The sequence below is a fragment of the Camelus ferus genome, chromosome 1 (genome assembly GCF_009834535.1).
Source record: "Camelus ferus isolate YT-003-E chromosome 1, BCGSAC_Cfer_1.0, whole genome shotgun sequence".
NCBI lineage: Eukaryota > Metazoa > Chordata > Mammalia > Artiodactyla > Camelidae > Camelus > Camelus ferus.
This window is the reverse complement of record NC_045696.1, coordinates 108,528,330-108,547,454: the sequence shown is the minus strand read 5'-3', so window position 1 is coordinate 108,547,454 and position 19,125 is coordinate 108,528,330. Positions and strand designations below refer to the sequence as shown.

The following is a 19,125-nucleotide window of genomic DNA, read 5'->3' as shown; positions in this document are numbered from 1 at the left end:
GAACGTGTCCCCTGGCCCCTGGGACAGTCTTGCACCAGGCTCTGCTCAAAGTAAATTACGATCCCGCCGCAGTGAAACTGACTGTTTCATTTCAACTGTTCAGCTGGGACACAAATGAAAAGCCAAACGTGGTGAAAAACAAATTTGCAGACAGTCTGAAAATTCCACTTTAGTCGAAGCTTTCTAAGACCCTAGGTAAAGAATGTCTTTGGGTAGTCCTTCTGTGTTTGCCATGAACTGATTAAAGCCAGGACACCAGAGTTACAGTGAGAGGACACTACTTCGCTTCTGCCACCCTAATCACCGTTCCACTTGGAGTATCGTTTTTTAAAAATTTTTTATTGAAATGGTATTAATTTACAATGTTAGTTTAAGGTGTACAGCAAAGTGATTCAGTTATTCATATACATAAATATATATATATATATATATATATATATATATTTTCTTTTCAGATTCTTTTCCATTATATGTTATTACAAGAAATTGAATATAGTTCCCTGTGCTATACAGTAGCTCCGTGTTTTTTATCTATTTTATATATAGCAACATGTGTCTGTAAATCCCCAAAGCCTAATTTATCCCTTCCACCCTTTCCCCTTTGGTAACCATAGTTTGTTTTCTCTGTCCATGAGTCTGTTTTGGGGGAGCATCATTGTTCTTGATAAGCCGCTTCCCCTGGTGGTCCCCCAGACTGAGAAGGAAGCGGGTAATGATTGCCTTCTTGTTGCAGGAGAGTTTGGAGAGGTGTACAAGGGGCGTTTGAAACTTCCGGGCAAGAGGGAAATCTATGTGGCCATCAAGACACTGAAGGCCGGGTACTCAGAAAAGCAGCGTCGGGACTTTCTGAGCGAGGCCAGCATCATGGGTCAGTTCGACCACCCCAATATCATTCGCCTGGAGGGCGTGGTCACCAAGAGTCGGCCGGTCATGATCATCACGGAGTTCATGGAGAATGGCGCTTTGGATTCTTTCCTCAGGGTAAGGGCAGCTCGGGGACATGGGTGATGCTGGTGCGGTGGATGGTGGAGGACGGTGGCTGGATTGGGGAGAAGGGTCTGTGTGAGGACAGCCTGCCGCTCAGGAACCCCTGATGAAATGCGAGCAGGCACTGGAGATGTTAGCGAGGTGAACATATTTGTTGCTAAAAGGAAAGAACAAAGCAGAGCGTGCGGGCCCCTCGGCAGGAGGACGGCAGAGCAGGGCCTGGGTCAGTGCTTGTTGGACGAGCAGGGATGAATGGAGGAGGATGGAAAATGGCCATCGGCATCCACATGGATCACTGGAGACAAGACATTGAGCAGCTACACCGTCCTGCGTGATTCACGCAGACGCCGGTGGCCTTCTCTGCCTTTTCCCCAGTGCAGCTGCCCTCCCAGCCCGCTCTCGTCATTCAGAGGAGGGTTCAGAGATAGAACAGGTTGCCCTTTTCTGATGCCTGGGCCACCTGGCCTCTGAGGAGGTGCTTCTGGGCAGCTCAGGGGAAGACTGTGTCACATGCGTCCACAAGTCTTTTCTGGGGTTGATACGGAGCTGTAGCTCCCAACCAGCCAGAGGTGGGGGTCCCTGAATGCTTCTGGTCAGGAGATTGATAAAAGACCATTATCAGGGCGTGCCCAAAGGCAGCCACAGCGGAAGCACTTACATTTCTGTGGGGTATCCCAGAGCTACTCAGGGGCTGAGTGATGGTGAGCGTGATGCTCGTGTGCAGGAGTGGATGGTCTCTTATCGTGGTGGGGGAGCCAAGGTCTGCCTCGCTGGGACCAGAGGCTCAACTGGGGACTTCTGGACATCCTGGGAGCACTGGGTCCCGGGGGCGGCATCAAAGAATGGGGCAGGGCTTTCTGAGCAAGGCTTCAGGGTAATACCAAGGAGCAGGCTGTGGCTGTCACCAGCGCCACCAAATAGTAGCTGTGGCTGCAGATTGAAGAGTCAGTCATTGAAACATTCATGAGGTGGCTGCTCTGGTCATGCCCTGTGCTGGGAACCAGGCCTGTAAGAGAGGAAGGAGATGTGGCTCTAATGCTGTGGGACACATCACCCCAAGACTTAGGTGGCTCAGCACCACAACGATCTCTTTTGCTCGTAAGCCGGCAGATTGGGCAGGGCTCGGCGGGACACCTCTGTTCTGTGTGTTGTCAGCAGGGGCGGCTCCAGGGCTCAGGCCTGGGATCATCTGAAGGCTCATTTACTCATCTATCTCGTAATTGACACTGGCACCTCTCCACCTGGCCTGCTAGGGCTTCCCCACGGCAAACTGTTTTCCAAGAATGCATCCTGAGAACGGAAGGCAGAAGCTGTATCCGTGTTGTAACCCAGCCCGAAAAGTTGCACAGCACCCCTCAGCCCCAGTGATGGGCCGCCTAGATTCAGGGGGAAAAAACATGTCCCCCATTTTGATGGAGGGCGGCAACCTGAGGGCTTCATAAACATATAAGGCATGGGGGTTCCGTCATGCCCATCTTCGAGAATACAACCTACCCAGGGGTCCCTTCCCCCCTCACCGGCCTTAGTGCCCAAAGCTCCCAGCAATCCTCTGCCTTGATGATATGCTTTGTTTTTGTGCCTGGAGTACGCAAAGTATCACATAGAGAACTGAAATCTTCCTGAGGAAATCAGGGAAGGCTTCAAGGAGGAGAGAGAGAGAGAATTTCTCTGATGTTGGAGAAAGAGGAATTTGCCAGCTGGGTCAGGAATGGGCAGGTAGGCCGACAGAACAGCGGGACTGGGTGTTCGGAGGTCACGGTCAGCGTGGCCTGTTCGGTAGTCAGGCTGCGTGGTGGCTCCCACGCTCAGCAGCAGTGCTTAGGCGCTGCAGTGTGGAAGGGTGGCAGACAACTTGTCTCGAAGCTGCATTTGCACACACTGAAGCTACCTTTGCGGCAGGGAGCACACACTTAATGCCTCGTCTGGGTTGTCGAGCAGTAGTGGGTTTTGTTTTTCAGGCTGGAGGGTGACTGACGTGAATTGTGGGGCCCATGTGTGTTGCCTGGTACAGCTTCCTTGAGGGTATGGGTTATGCTTTGTGTTTTGAGACCCCAGCACCTGGCACAATGAGTACCTGGTAAATGCGAGCTGAATGAAGAGCATACAAGACCATTTCTGGAGCAGAAGCGTGTGGGCGTGCGTGGCAGGAGAGCTGGGGCGTCCTGAGTGTACGTGGTCCTTGTGGCCAGACCTCTCTTGTCAGGGCCGGGCACGGACCGTGCTTTCCTCTGGGCACTCCTTTGTGAGCAAGGGTGTCATGAAGACAGCCAGCGAGAAGTGAATAGAAGGCCATGTTAGCCGAAAAAGGCTTTTCTTGAACCAGCATCCAGACCCTTTCAGAAGGCATTTATTTCCTACGAGTCACCTGTCTGTGCTTCACAGAGCCACACGACATGACCTGGGGACTGTGATCAGACTCTCTCCCCAGAACATGCAAGGGAACATGAAGATTTCATTCTCAGGAGCCGACAGAAAGTCCAAACCCGGCACACCGCTGCTCTGCAAGGGCCGATTTCTATGTGGGGGAGGGGAGGCAGGACCAGGGGGCGGGCTGGATGGCAGTGTTTTTCATGATGATGTGGCCCACGCAGTGGGGGAAAAGCCGAGGGCAAGAGAGGCACACAGGGAAGGAAAGGCTGGCAGGAAGGGGCGGCCGGAGCAGGCAGCGCCAGGAGGTGAGGGAAATGCAGCGTCTCTGCTCCCCGCGCGGCGTGGAGGCAGGTAATCTATAAATCTAATTTCAGCCTTACTACCAAACCCTGGAGCCTAGCAGCATTAATTGATGTATCTGCTGCTTGATAAAATTGAAAAGTGGGTCATCAGTTCAGTTCTGCAGGGTCCATCTTCTGGGAGGTAGTATAATTTTAGGATCACCATTCAGAGAAGCGAAGAAAAGGGTTAGTCTTCCATTTGTGCACCTGTTCCCTCCCCCCTACACATCCCACTGGACATGGCGGCTTTGAAGACTGGCCACAGCTCCAGCTCCCGGTCAGTATCTCAGAGGACCTGGGAATCAGGTGTCCAGTGAACACACTGCACAGGGGTTCTCACAGCCCGCTCATCACTGCTCTCCCATTGCAGGACTTTGAATCTACATTCTGTAGGGATTGGAAACACTGTTATCTTTAACCACACATTCAGTGGGTTCATCATATCCTTTTTTTTTTTTTTTTTAAGGTCTGTGCCGTGGATTAGGTAGCATGCAAATCCATAATTAAATATTTCCTTCTTGGGGCTCTGATTCAGGGACTCAATCTTGTAGCTCTTCTGTAATCTTAGGAACAAGCCTTGAAGCCCTCCTCCGTGTCTTATGCCTCAGCCAAGAAGGTCAGTGTGCTCCTTAAAGCCTTCATGGCTAAAGCTTGGTTTTGTGGTTATTGTTGGTTCATTCACGGATGGTCATAACCAGAAGACTCTTGGAAGTCACTGAGCAATGTCAAATGGGGACTTTTACCATTCATGGGAAGCCCATTCATGGACTGGAGTTAGGGATCAGCAACCCAGTTGTCAGGAAGAGGACACTATACTGGGAGTCCTGAGAGCAAGGTCCTGCTTTGGGCTCTGCTGTGAGTCACCCTGTGGCCTTGAGCAAATCCATTAACTCAATTTCCCATCTATAAACTAAAGGCATTGAACTAGATGATTTTGAAAGGGCTCTTTCAGGTAAAAAAAAAAAAAATCTATGAGTCATTCTCTTCAAACAAATCAAATAAGGGTTTCATTTCCCGAAGTGGGTTCGTCAATGAAAGTTGAAATACCTAAATCCTTCCAGTCTAATAAAAGGGCCAGCAAGTGGCTTCAGTGAATTTACAGAAAAGCTATTTCAGCAGAAAGCACTTCATGAAGGGAAGAAAGTTTAAATCACTCCACCTAGCCTGTATTTCTTCTGTGTGCTGTGTTTTCACCATGTGCTCAGCGCAGGAAACAGATCCTCTCTCAGAGTTCTAAAAAAATGTGGGGGTTTTTTTCGTCTTGTTTATCTTTGTATGTTGATGCTCGTATCTCTGGAAGTTCTTTTGGGGGCATTTATACCAATGAGCTGACCGTGAAACAGCTGAACTTGTCAGAAAATCATAATGTGTTTGTATCTTTAAATTTAACCAAGATTATGAACACAACACGTATGACTTTGTCTTATCATGATACGTGATTTCCCTGCTGATCCTAAAGAAAATGTGTTGTAGAGTCAGCATATTCCAGAGGAAAAGGCACTGGTCAGGGATTAGAAAAGATTCAGATAAGAGTGGTCTGTTTGTGGTACATGTCTATACTTTGTTTCTACTGGCTGTGGCAGACATCATTAATCAATCACAGATCTTCTTCCTACAAAGCTTATACACAGACTTCTCCACACAGCATTTGAGGCAGCCATTGCCAATTGATGAAAGATGGAATGTCAGTGGAGAAGCAATTTGGTATTTGAGCTTAGATTCTTGTTATAAGTCAAAATCACACAGAGTGATTTAAGGCTGATCACTTAAACTTTCTGGGCTTCCTTTATCTTCTCTATAAAAAAAAGTAATATTGCCTGCCTTGCCTACTCCACAGGACTGTTTTTAAGCATGGAAACATATTCCATGAATTATGACTTGCTATTCAAAAGTCAGGGAAGGGAAGAAATCACTGTTCATAGATTAATTAAGTCAAACTTCAGGCTGGCATCATTATGTCCTATTACAGTTAGGGTGGGGGTGGTTATTACAGAAACCAACCTGTTGAGCTCAGAATACACTGTGAACTAGGCTCTCAGAGGGCCATGATCCAAGGATGCCTTCCCCACACACCCAGGAAGCCAGAGGGAACCTACATCCCAGCCTGAATTGTCCTCCATCTCTTGCCAGGCATCTGGGGTACATGGGAGAGCTGACTCGTGAGATGTCATGGCCTTGCTGTTAATTCCAGCAATCGATGCTGCTGTCTTAGTATTCTCGGGGCAGTGAGCTAAGCCTTCACAGGTATTGTCTCATTTAACCTTGAATCCAAAATCTTAGGAAGAATGGGCACTATGTTCTTATTTTACAGATGTGGGAATAACTTGCCCAAGGACACACAGCCAGTGAGAGACAGAGCCTGCCTCCATCCCCAGTCTGCCTGGCTCCAAAGCCTGAACTTTTAACCACTTCTTGTCCTTTGTGGACCCCAGAAACTATTAGGACGACTGATTTAAATATTAAAACAAATCAGAAAATGAAGCAGCTCAAGGAAGTCTTCAATGACTTAAAGTAGAAACACAGACACAAATCTGCAAATGTTTTCAACCCTGTTCTCTCGATGTTGTTTCCAGCTACCACCAGTGCCCTCCCCAGCATCTACCTACAAGTGGGCTTCTTCAGGGAGACATTCATTTTAACCACATTGTCGTCCTCACTTAACAGAGGGAAAGTAACAAATTGAATTGAAAAAATACGACCCATGTGACTTGTGGCTGAAATCCATTTTCTAATACCCGGAAGTTGCATGACAACCTTCTGGGGAGGAAGATCCCCAGAGACCTACTTAGAAGAGTGATGTGCTGGGGAAAGCCAGCCGAGCTTCTGGAGGAGATGTTGAGTGAGGTTCATTAGTGAGAAAAATTTGCATCACTCACGGCACACCCAGGTCTGGCAGGTGGGCACCGTGTGTTGAAACCAGAGCTGAAATCAGCTCTGCACTTTCTTTTGGAGTTGGTTAGAGGAAAATATTGTGGAGAATACATTCTGGGCAGAGTGGGAGGTGGCTGAGGTTTGAGCGAGGAACAGCCTGTCTTGCCTACTCCACAGGACTGGTTTTAAGGATGAGTGCATCAAACTCAGTGTGTTCGGGGGTCCTTCTTCTGGTCAGGGGTGGGGGTCAGGAAGGAGTGGAGGGAATGTGAGTTTGCTCCACTCCTTCAACTGACTGTGGGTCATAACCAACCCCCAGGCTTGCGATCTTGCACGGGGAACAGAGGTCTTCAACAATTCACACCATCACTGTTAGACTTTCTATGTTGGTTTTTCCCTAATAGTGTATTTTTATAACAGCTCTTTTATTTTCCCTTACTTATCTTTGCATAGAAAATACTTTTACAGGAGTGCATGCATAAACAATGTGTCGCGTCCATCCCAGTGAGATAATGCATGAGGGCACTGTGGACCATCTCACAGACAGCAGGTGCTCCGTAAATGGGAACTGCTCCCACTGCTTATGCTTCCTGCATTTCACACTGGGGCATTTCACAAGGGAGGGACTGCCTTGCCCAGGGTCTGTGTTCAGCGTTAACTAGACTAGCCCCAGGGTGTCCTGCCTCCTCCCACCTCCCCCAGGTCAGAGCATCTCAGTACCTGGGCCATGCTCTACCTCCAGAACACAGCTCCCAGCCCTTTGGGGAGCAGCTGCGGCTGGTCTAGATGGGAAAACGTGTTCTTGGCAGCATAGCCCAGGGTCCACTAATGTAACCAGTGTGTGCGGAGCCCAGACTCAGGGGCTCTGGGGAGGCAGAAGGAAGGCATGGGTTCATTCACAGAAGAGCCTGTTATCTAACCACGGAGGAGGGAGGGCAGCCAGGTAAGAAGCTGTGATTAGAGAGAAGGCGGCGCTTCAGGTTGGCAGGAGGCAGGCAGCAACAGCTCCCATCCACTGGGAGGGGCCACAGGTCCGACACAGGTGGTTCTTGTCCCCTCCTGACCTCCGAGCCCTTCTGAGGCAGGTATGGTTATACCAGTGTTAAGGAAGACACCTTAAACATTTAAATTCTGGGGACAGGAAGAGACATACCAGTCGTTCATCCAGCATATGTTTATTGACCTTTTCTGTCTACATTCATGTTCTCAGCACTGAAAATGCTATGGTGACTACAGGAGAGAGGGTTCTTGTCTCTTCTTGTCTCAGAGCTTAGAATCAAGCATCAGAGACAGACAGACAGACAGACACATACACACACACACACAGCTAAAACTTTTGATATGTGCTGAGGAGGAAAAAAAGAACGTGCACTGAAAGATAGTTGTTAAGAAAGTGCTAATTATGTTTAGGGGAGGGGACCAGCTACAGAGACATCCTCTTTGAGGAAGTAACATTTAAGTGGAGATCTGAGGCGAGTAAGTGTTGATTGCGGGGGGTGGGGGGGAAGCATGTGTAAGGGCCCTGAGGCAGGAAGGGCTTGGCTTGGGAAAGGAGTGAAAGATTGCCAGTCACTGTGGCTTTAGCACAGAAGTGAGGGACAAAGTGGCATAAGGTGAGGCAGCGGCTGACTCCCATGAGGCCCCGTGGGCCACACTGAGGAGTTTGGAGCTTTTCCTTAATGCAAGGGGAAGAGCTTCAAGCCAGCGAGTGACATGACCAGATTTATGTCTTACAAAGATGGCTCTAGCTGCCGTTAGAGGATGGATTCTACAGGAGAGGGAGAGGGAAGGCAGAGGGAGCCTGTTACAGGTGATGGATGATGATGAGTTCGTTGGAATGGTGGCAGTGGAGGTGAAGAGAAGTGGATGGATTTGAAATGAAATTTGGAGATGAAACCTACAAGGCTTGGAAAGAGAAGAGAGCTGAGCATCCAAGGAGAGGGATGAGGCTGGGAGTGGGGGAGGGGGTGGGAGTGGCTTAACCCAGCCCTGACAGAGGGACGAACAGTGGGATCATGGCACCTCGGCTTCTGTTTAACCCCTGAAGCCCATCTTGACCTGGATGCTGTTGGTGTCTTATTACAGCAAAATGATGGGCAGTTCACAGTGATCCAGCTGGTGGGCATGCTCAGGGGCATCGCCGCGGGCATGAAGTACCTGGCCGAGATGAACTACGTGCACCGGGACCTGGCTGCACGGAACATTCTGGTCAACAGCAACCTGGTGTGCAAGGTGTCTGACTTTGGCCTTTCCCGCTACCTCCAGGACGACACCTCAGACCCCACCTACACCAGCTCCTTGGTGAGTCCTTCTGGGTCTTCTCAGGTTGAAGCAGGGCCTGAGTGAAAGGTGGCTGCACGTGGCAGGGCATATTGGGAGGGGCTGGGGGCTGAACTCATCTGTCCACGGGGGGAGCCAGGTGCTGGGCGGGCCATTCATCCAGGAGAAACAGTAGCAGCCATTGTCCAGGTAAGCGTTTGGGCACAGACCAGGAGGAGGGGTCGGTGTCTCCGCTGAAGCCATGCTGTTCCTTGGCCAATGCAAGAGGACATTTTGGAACAGATGACTTGGGGGAATTCGAACATCTGGACAGTGGCATCAGAGTCCTCCGTCAGCCGGGAGCAGGCTCCGGTGGGGCTGAGCACTGGGTCAACAGGTAGACTTCTGGTCCCTTTCTCTTCTCCTCCTCCCTTGCTTGCAGACGACTTTAAGTACCATCTGCACCACGAGTACTCTTAAATTTGTACTTCTCACTCGGCCTCCCCGACTACAGCCCAAGCAGCTCTAAGCATCTGTGTCCAGCTGCCTGGTTCACACCATTCGATTTAGAACTTTCCCAGGCCCAAAACAGAGCTCTGATTTACTCTCCAGTTCCCCCTCCCCAGTCTCTCCAGCTCAGTGGTTGCACCATTCAACTCATGACTGAATCCTAGGAATCAGCCCTGATTTCTCTCTGTGCCTCTCCATCCGTGTCCAATCCCTCAGCAACTCCTGTAGGTTTCTATAAACTCTGTCCCTACCTGATTCCAAAGCATCATTCTCTTTCACCTGCACTGACTGTGGCTTCCTGACTAGTCTCCCTGGTCTCCTTTTGTCTTCTGAAGGCCACTCCCAACAGTGTCCAAAGTGACTGGCCTTCCTACCTACCTACCTGCCCACCTATATTCCTTCAGCTTACAAAAATGATACGATTATTATAAAAATCAAAGCAATACACAGAAGAGGAAATGAATAACTCAGAAACTACTATTGCCCTGAAGCAGGGGTTGGTAAACATTCCCTAAAAGGCCAAAGAGTTAAGAATTCTAGGCTTTGCTGCCTAAAAGGCCAAAGGAGGGTATTATGTAGATGATTATAGAAACAGCTAAAATGTAACCCTTTAAAAAATGGATGAACACCATTCTTAGCCCGTGCACTGTAAAAAACCAGGTCACCCACCAGATTTGGTACCCAAGCCGTAGTTTACTGACCCCTGCACTAAAGCATCAGTTTCAACAGTTAGATGTGTCAGCTTTCAGGTTCTTCTCTTTGTTCAGAATACTGGAAAAGTTTTCTTTCACAAAAATAGGATCATACTGCGCCTGTTACTTGCTGTCTTGTGTGTCTCTTGGGCGTCCTTCCTCCAGGTTGCTGCTCTGAAAATTTGTAAATCTTCTCACTCCACCAGGGAGCTGTGGTGCCTGTCTTTCAACAGCTCACCAGCAATGGGAGTAATCAGTATTTAAAAATTTGCTAATCCAAAAATGAATAATGAGACCTCATTTTGTTTTAATTTGTATTTTCAACTGACTGCTAGAGATATTACCGTCTTTTTACACAGTTTCTGGGATTCATGTTTCCTCCTTGGTTAATTATCTGTACATGTCTTTACCTATTTTTTATATTGGGTTATTATTTTCTGGTTTCTTAGAAATTGACAGGAATTCTTTTTATATTAGAGATGTTAACCCTTTGCCTGCCTTATCTGATGCAATTGTTCCTCCACCTTTTTTTGATACAAAAAATACAATTTTTTTTGGATTCAAAGGAATACAATTGTCCTTTTGATATTGTTTATGATAGCCTTTGGGTTGCAAAAGTGGTTAATATTCATTTAGTCAAAAATATCTATCTTCTCCCCTACTTATTGAATTTTCTGGTTTATTCTAAAGTTCTTTTCACGCCAAGGTTACAAAGTGCTTTTCAAAGTTTCCTGTGCTGTTTTGGGAAGGGTTTTTGTTCTATATCTGAACAATTAGTACACCTGAAATTTATTTATTTTTCCTAAGTTTTTATTTTGAAAACTTTCAAGCATACAGAGAGCTCAATAGCATTTTGCAAAAGACCACATAGATTCTAGAATCAATACCTTGCTATGTTTGCTTTTTCATGTCAATATCCATTTAATCCATCCCTCTGTCCATTCATCACTCCATCCTGTTTTGTGGATGCATTTCCAGACAAGTTGCAGATATTAGCACATATCACCCCTGAGCGCTTCAGCATACATGTCTTTAATGAGAGCTAAATATTTGTTTATAGTTCTTTCCTTGTTTAAGGTAAAACGTGCCTATCAAGAAGTGCACAAATCTTCATTTGACTGTCCTTTCTGATTGGATTACTGCATTCTGTTGATTCTTATCTTGTGGTTGGCTTTATTCCTCTTATAAGTATGTTAAGTTTAAAAAGCTAAAGCTCTAAACTGTTCTTAGAAACAATGAACAGTACATATATGTCAATTTTAAAACGGTTTTATCTCTCATTGAGTTGCTCTTCCTAGAATAAACTTTGTGTATCAACCCCCCCCCCAAAAAAGTGCACAAATCGTAAGTGTACATTTACAGAGTTTTAATAAATGCATCTACCTATGCAACCCCAAATCCTATCAAGGTCCAGAACATCATCATCAGACCAGGAAGTTCTCTCATGTCCCTCCCCTGCCCCACACCCAAAGGCACCCACTGTTGTGATTTTTTTTTTTCAACCATGGGTTTGTTTTGCCTGTTCCAGAACTTCACATAAGTAGAATCAGGACGCTCTTCGTGTCTGCCTGCTTCCCCTTAGCAGTCTGTGTGTGAGATTCAGTCATAGTGTTGTGTGGGGAAGGAGTTTGTTCTTATTTACTGTAGCATTCCATTGCTTCCTTCTCCATTCTCTTGTTGATAGACACCAGGGCTAGTCTCAAATATGTCTCTGAACATGTGTCAGGGCGTGTATATTCTTACCCTGTTTTCATACAGGTGAATAATTGTGCCATCATTTATTAATGATAGTTTCCATGTTTTATTGAATCACATGTCATCCTTGTCATATATTAAGTTCCTTATATCAACTATGCTTTGAGTCTCAATTCTGCTCCATTGATTTATTTCTTCTTATGCCTAGCCATAGTGTTCTGATTATAACAAGCTTATCAAAAGTTTTACTATCTATATTGTTCTAATTATAATAATTTTAGCAAGAGTTTTACTGTTTAGGTAAAGTTATTCCTTCTTCTTCTTCTTTTTTTAAAATTTCTTGGCTCTTTTCAAGTATCTTTTCTTTCAAGTGCGATTTAAGATCACTTTGTCCAGTTCCAAAACACGCGCACACACATATACATTCACTTACAGATTTTGAATGGAACTTCAACTTTATTCTGCATTTGGAAAGACCAACATTTTAATGATCCTGAGTCACCTAAATAATAATATGAACCAAATATACAGTATGTATATGCTTTATATTGGAGGTTTCTTAGATGAAAGTTTCCCCACATTATTTTCCTGCACGCAATATTTAGATCTTTTGTTGTGGTTTTCTACGTGCTTCTTCTGAATGATAAAGCTTATAAACTCCTCAATGTAAGAGCTTTTGAGATCTTCCACATTTTATCATATTAGTCTTCATGCTTTGCCTTTTATTCAAAAGAGAAAATGATCATGTTTGTTGAATAAACAATGTACATTTCTAAAAACAGAGTTTATTCACATGAAAAATATTTATTGATCATCTACTATGTGCCAATCCTGGACCACAAGCTAGAGGCACAATGAGGATTGAAAAAAGACAGCATTATTGTTCTTACATCACTCGCAATTGAATGAGGAAACGGAAGGTTAATCAGACACAGACAAAAATAAGGGCATAATTGCCAGTTGAGATAAAAGCCCTTATGTTCTATGACAGCATGAAGAAAACAGTAAGTGAGAAAATAGTCTGACTCTGTCTAGGGAAATTAAGGAGGATGTCCAGAGGAGGAGATAGTGCTCCAGCAGAGATTTGAAGAAAAGCCATCCAAATGAATGGGGCAGATTATAGCACTGAGAAACATAAGCAGCACATACAAAGGCCCTGTGGCAAGAGGGAAGATGAAATTTTAGAGCTGCTGAGAGAAGACCCCAGTGCTTGGTATTTGGAGAGAGAAGGGGAAAGTGAGCAAGGAAGTCAGCAGCAGTTACATCATGCAGAGCCTTCCAGACCCTTGTGATGGAATTTACAGCCTTAGAGCAATGGGGGTCATTCAAGGGCTCTGTGTGTATGTGTGTGCAGAGATGGACACGCATCACCCAAAGGTGATGGATTTGCACTTTAGAAAAATAGCCTGGTTTTTCTCTGTCTTTTCCTTTCTAATCTCTTCCCTTCTTTCTCTACAAACAAAACAAAAAGACTTTCTTGGCTTTCATCCTTTTTTCTTTCACCAAAAAGCCATCTGGCAGGCCCAGTCAAAGTAGATGTCCTGAGTTAGGGAGGCAAGCCCTAGGAGGGATCGAGACCAACGTGTGAGGCGGCTGGAAACCCAGCCAGTTTGGGAGATTAGCTATATACAGGGATATTGAGAAACATATTGGGATAATGGGAGCTTTTGGAAAAGAAGGTTCAAATATGGAAAGCATGAAAGCTAGAATGAATTACGTGATATTGAATTGGAATTGGAGGTATCAGTGTGAACTTGTGGTTTTCAATATATAAAGAGATAGAGAAATAAATATGAGGGGAGAGTGCCTCAACGCAATGGCACCTGTGTAGCAAAGAGGTCACCGGGCACTCAGATCTCGGATTCTATATTCTCTTCTATACTAAAAGCAATCAGAGCTCATTAGAGAAATGACCCCTTCCTGGGTCACTGGGGAAGGGAAGGATGAGACGATCAGTACATATTTTTGTGCTAGAAAGTATGCAAAAAATATACAGTGATTTTAACAGATTATAACCTATTGAATAAGATAGGAATGAAGGAGTCCACACTGATATGAATATAAATGAATTAAAGAAATAAAGAAAAGATAAAGATTTCCCCAAATAGTGTAAAGAATGACATTATTAGAAAATCACTATTTGGCGACCATCAGATTAATAGTTAAGAAACATCAATGGACGCTAATGCTTGGGGTGAAACTGAGGAGAGAAACAAGATTTTACATAGCCTCAAAATATCTCCCCCCAAAATATTTATTACAAAAGGGAGACAGTAACCTTACAGAGATGTCTGGAAATGCCATCTGAATCAAATGATTAGCCTTCACACCACCAATGACAAGATAAGCAGACATCATGTGCCCCTTGAGAGGATGCGGTGAAAGAACACGGTATTTGAGATACTCTGCTCAAAATGTGTAACTTAGGTCTTATCATGAAGAAACATCAGAACAACTAAAATTGAGATACATTCTGTTAAATGCCTAACTTATGATCTTAGCATTTCAAGGTCATGAATGTTAAGGAGACTGGCAATTGCTCCAGATTGAAGGGCATTAGAAAGGCATAAATACTGGGTAATACACGTGACTCCTAAAGAGGCATTTCTATGATGATTGTTAAAAGTTGGAATGGAGTGTCTGGGTGAGGAGTGGGTAGGCATTGTTTGTAGTATTCTTGAAACTTTTCTAGAGGTTGAAACTGTCTCAAAATAAAATATTTAAAAAAAAATTTACCCTGGCTGACATGTGGAGAACGGATGGGAGAAGCAATAGTAGAAGTAAGATGTGTCAGGAAGCCGTGGGGCAATGGGGGTGCATGAAGCTCAGAGGGATCAGGAAGAAACATGGAAAACATTGATAGTAGGTGATGCTTATGGGTGAGGGTGAGAGAGGTTCAAGGATGACACCTGTACCTGGCCTGTGCCTCTGGATGGATGATGGTGCCATTCTCTGAGAAGGGGGATGCTGGAAAGGAACTGATTAGAAGAATAGAAGGATTGAGAGTAAATTGTGGGTTTCATTTAAAACAGTGTTTCTCAAATTTTGGTGGGTACCACATTTACCTGGAGAGCTAATAAGGAACCCAGAGGCACAGACTCATTGAAGTAGAATAGGGTCTGGGCCTTTGCATTGATCCAAGATTTGCCAGGTGGTTTCTGATACAAAATTTTGAAAGACACTTGCTTAGAACATTTTGATGCTTATGTGCTGGTAGGATATCTAAGCAGAGCTCCTGAGTAGGCAGCTGGATATACAGGTTTGGAGCATAGAGAAGTCCAAATGAAGATACATGTTTCAGAGTCTTTACATGGGCAAGGGGTAAATATACTTGACTTGGGAGAGGATAGAGTGGGCAAAGGACTTCATTCTGAGCATGAAGAAACCCAACGTTGAGCAATACAGATGTATATAAAGTAGGAGGCGTGGATGCCCAGCTGTCCCTTCCTTCCAGAGAGGCAATTACTGAGAATTTGTTGTAACTCCTACCCCTCCATTTTGCAGAGCAGGGATCCGAGGCCCAGAGAGGTCAAATGAGTCAGTCTGTCACATAGCTTGTGGGCGCAGCTTTGGCCCTTCAATCCAGGTGTCTGCACTCCGAGTCCAGCACCCAGGACATCTGGGCTCCCTCCTGGCCCGACAGTGTGCCTGACTCCCTCCCCAACTTGGGTCATTTGTGATGTCCCAGAAAGCCTATTTCTGTCTTTTTTCCCCCTTTCCTCCCAAAGACCCAGCAAAGGGTTGTCTTTAGAGTCCAAGTCAGCTGTCATCTTTGTCAACTGGTTCTGCTGGCCTTCAGGTGACGCACACGGAGGCCAGGCCATGTTGCACCCCCCACAACCCATCTCCAGACAGAGGTGGGCAGGCTATTAACTTTCATTTGTCTATTGATTTTTTTCAGCTCTACTTCTTTACATTTTTTATGGTTACTCTAGAATGTAAATATATAAACCCCATACACATATATAATGTTTTATATATACAGGTTTGCATTATATATATGTATAAAGATAGTAAGAGGAAAATGTTATATACTTACTCGAAATAGTTACTGTTTCTCCTGCTCTTCCTTCATTCTTTAAGATCCAAGGATTCCTTCAGTCTGAATAACTTCCTTTAGTATCTCTTGTCATGCAGGTCTTCAGACAATATATTCTCTAAGTTTTCCTTTATTAGAGAAATGTCTATATTTTGCATTCATTCATGAAAGATATTTTTGTTGGACATACAAGTCCAGGTTTGTACATTTTTTTTTCTTTCAGCATTTTAGAGATGTTGTTTCATTGTCTTCTGGTTTCCATGGTTTCTGATGAGGAGTCCCACAGTTATTTGAATCATTGTTCTGAGATAGATACAGACATAGATATAAAGATATAGTGATTTTTCTCTGGTCACTTTCAAGATTTCCTCATTATCTTTGGTTTTTAGCTTGACTATGATGTGCCTGACTGTGCTTTTTTTCCCCCAGTTTGTCTTGTTTGAGATTCTCTAAGCTGCTTAAATCTGTAAATCTATGTCTTTCACTATTTTGCGGGGATTTTTCAGCTACACTTCTTCAAATATTATTTCCTGTCCCTTTTTCCCTCCTCCCTCCTACCATTACCTTTGTGTAGATCTTGAGAAATTGTCCCACAGGTTCCTGAGGCTTTGTTCATTATTTTCCCCATTTTTTCTCTTTCCCTCAGATCTATGTTTAAATTCATTGATTCTTTTCATTTGCCATCTCCATTCTGCTAAAAAAAAAAAGGCCTTCAAGAGACTTTTTTCTGATCTTGTATATTTTAGCTCTATTTTTTTTGTAATCTTCTTTTAATACTTTCTAATTCTCAGCTGAGTTGTCTTATCTTTTTATTCATCATAAGCATATTTTCCTTTATGTCATTGAACACAGCCATAATAATTGCTATTATAAGTCTGGGTCATCCTCAGGTTGGCATCTTTTTTTCCCATAAAAGTGGGTCACATTTCTCTGGCTTTTTGTAGGTCTAGTAGTTTTGGATTACATATGTTGTGAATGTGATGTAGAGACTCCAAATTCTGTTACATTGATCCAAAGAGTGTTGATGTTTTTGATTTAGCAGGAAATTATCATGTTACACTCAACCTGTCATGTCTGCACTGGGCAACAGTGCAGATTTCCCTTTCTGTGGTTTTCAGTCTATCTTATACTTGCCAGAAGCTTAGGAAAAGTTCACACTCAGATTTTGGGATTCTCTTTCCCTGGCTCTCCAGGGATGTGATTTCCCCCAACTCTCCAAGAGCCCTAATTACTCAGGACTCCTTCCCTTGGTTACTCCAGCCAGAAAGATGGTGGATTTTTCAATTAAGAATTTTTGCCACTGAGTGGACTGCAGTGACAGCTGCCCCCAGGGTAAAACTGCAAAAGGTAAAACTCACCTCGTGCTGCTCAGTTTCTGGAACCTTCAGGTCGTTTTTTTCCTTTCTTTTCGTTCCTTTTCTCTTCTCTTGTATTTTGTTGTTATTTGCAGGAAAGTCCATCTGTTAGAAGCATATTCCTCCACCCCAAAAGTGGAGCCTTCAGCTTATTACCCTTAAGCAGCAGTTCCATAAAACAGCCCTTAAGACTGATCTGTTCTGTCTTCAGTCCCCTATTTCATGCGGTTCTTTCAAGGTCTTTTAAACACCATCATCTTCTAATACATCTCGTTTTACTTTATAAGTGAAGACCTCATGAATAGCTATTAAAGTTTTCTAGTTTTTCCTACCAAGCCCTCAGCCTTCATCTCTTATTCTGTCTTGATTCTCCGCCGTGCTTTCCCCCAGGTTTTCCTTCTCTGTGTTAGATTGCTATTTCTAGCCCCAGGAGCATTTCCTTCCCATCTAGCTCCTGGAATAATGAACAGGTAGATTTTGCTTCTTTGTGCTTTCTTATGATCGGGAGAAACCCACTCAACTGCTCCTGACATTCCAGAGGGACAGGTCAATGAGCGGGGCTGGGCTCTAACACCTGTACAGTTTACACAGCTCCCTTTTTTTAGCAGGTATATTTCTGAATACTGTTGTGAGTGTTCAACAGAACATTCCCATGTGTCTTAGTTTGTGCAGGCAGCTATAATAAAATATCATGGACTAGGTGGCTTAAACATCAGACATTGATTTCTCACAGTTCTACAAAACTGGAGGCTGGGAAGTCCGAGATCAAGGTGCTGGCCAATTTGGTTCCTGGTGAAGGCCCTCTTACTGGCTTGCAGAGGGCTGCCTTCTTGCTGTGTGTTTACATGGCAGACAGAGAAAGAGGTGGAGACAGAGACAGAGAACAATCAAGCTCTGGTCTCTCTTCTTCTTCCTGTAAGGACGCTAATCCCATTATGGGGGCCCCACCCTCATGACCTCCTCTAAACCCAGTTACCTCCCAAATGCCCTTCCTCCAGATACCATCACATTGGGGGTTAGCACTTTAATACATGAATTTTGAGAGGACGCACACATTCAGTCCATGACGCTGTGCTTATGTTACGGACCAGTTCACAGTGTTTGACTTCACAGGTCGCATTCTGGTTATTACCAGTCCTGTCTCCTGTTACCAAGAGGGAAAAAGGCACCTATATCAGGGAAAGTGCCATACCTCTGGTTCACTCTTTGCATCTGGGGTTCATGTATGCATTCACAAGCCTGACCTTCACCCTTTCACAGCTCACATTGGTGGATGGAGCCCCAGGAGGAACCCGCAAACCCTCTCTGAAAAGCAGCTTTCTGCTGGCTAAGTCAAAGACCTGCTTCAGCATGCCTTGCTTTCTTTTCTGATCAGTAGGGAGAGGCCCCATCCAGTCCCTTTGTGAGCAAAATCCTCCCTTCTTAGTATTCAGCCAGGTTCCTTCTGCTAAAGTAGTGTCAACTCTCCCATCCTTCAGAGCCCCAGGCTGCCTATCTAAGAAGTCTCCGGCCTGGCCCGAGCTTCCCGCAGCCCTGCTCCCTGCAGGCCTCCCTGTTTTATCAGGATGTGAACTCGGTCTTCTAGGCGCCTCATATGTCCCCCAGCCCCTTCCCCCAGCCCCTTCCCCTTTGCTCCTCCTGCTGCTCAGTCCTCTGGTCTCAGCCCCTGTCTGGGCTCCTCCCACACCCGGTGATTTTCTTGTTTTTTTTTTCCTGCCCCCTCTGAGGCTCACTTCCTCCCAAGCCTGCAGCCCCTCCCTTCTCCCTGCTTTCTCTCTTCTGCTTGTCTGCAGACACTCACTGCCCTGCTCTTTCCCCCTCCGTGAGCCTCCAACAGAGCTGCTTCTTGGGCATCTGCCCCTCCTGGCAGGAGGCAGAAGCCATCTTCTCAGGCGAGTTGCCAGCTACTCCTGGTCGGTCCTCAGTCTCTGTCCTTCCCAGCTCCTCCTGACATGCTGGGCGGCCAGTTACCACCCTCATTTCCCACGATGACTGCCTGGACCAGC

At 45.3% G+C, this 19,125-nt stretch overlaps 1 protein-coding gene across 3 annotated transcripts in view; it reads left to right on the top strand.

The window, feature by feature from the left end:
* EPHB1 (EPH receptor B1) overlaps window positions 1–19,125 on the top strand; it is a 409,323-nt gene that overhangs the window by 355,328 nt on the left and 34,870 nt on the right. For all 3 annotated transcript variants that reach the window (XM_032488058.1, XM_032488067.1, XM_014557700.2), the window contains 2 exons: window positions 734–981; window positions 8,655–8,870. In XM_032488058.1, coding sequence (XP_032343949.1) covers window positions 734–981; window positions 8,655–8,870 — 464 coding nt within the window. The remainder of the gene's footprint in view (window positions 1–733; window positions 982–8,654; window positions 8,871–19,125) is intronic.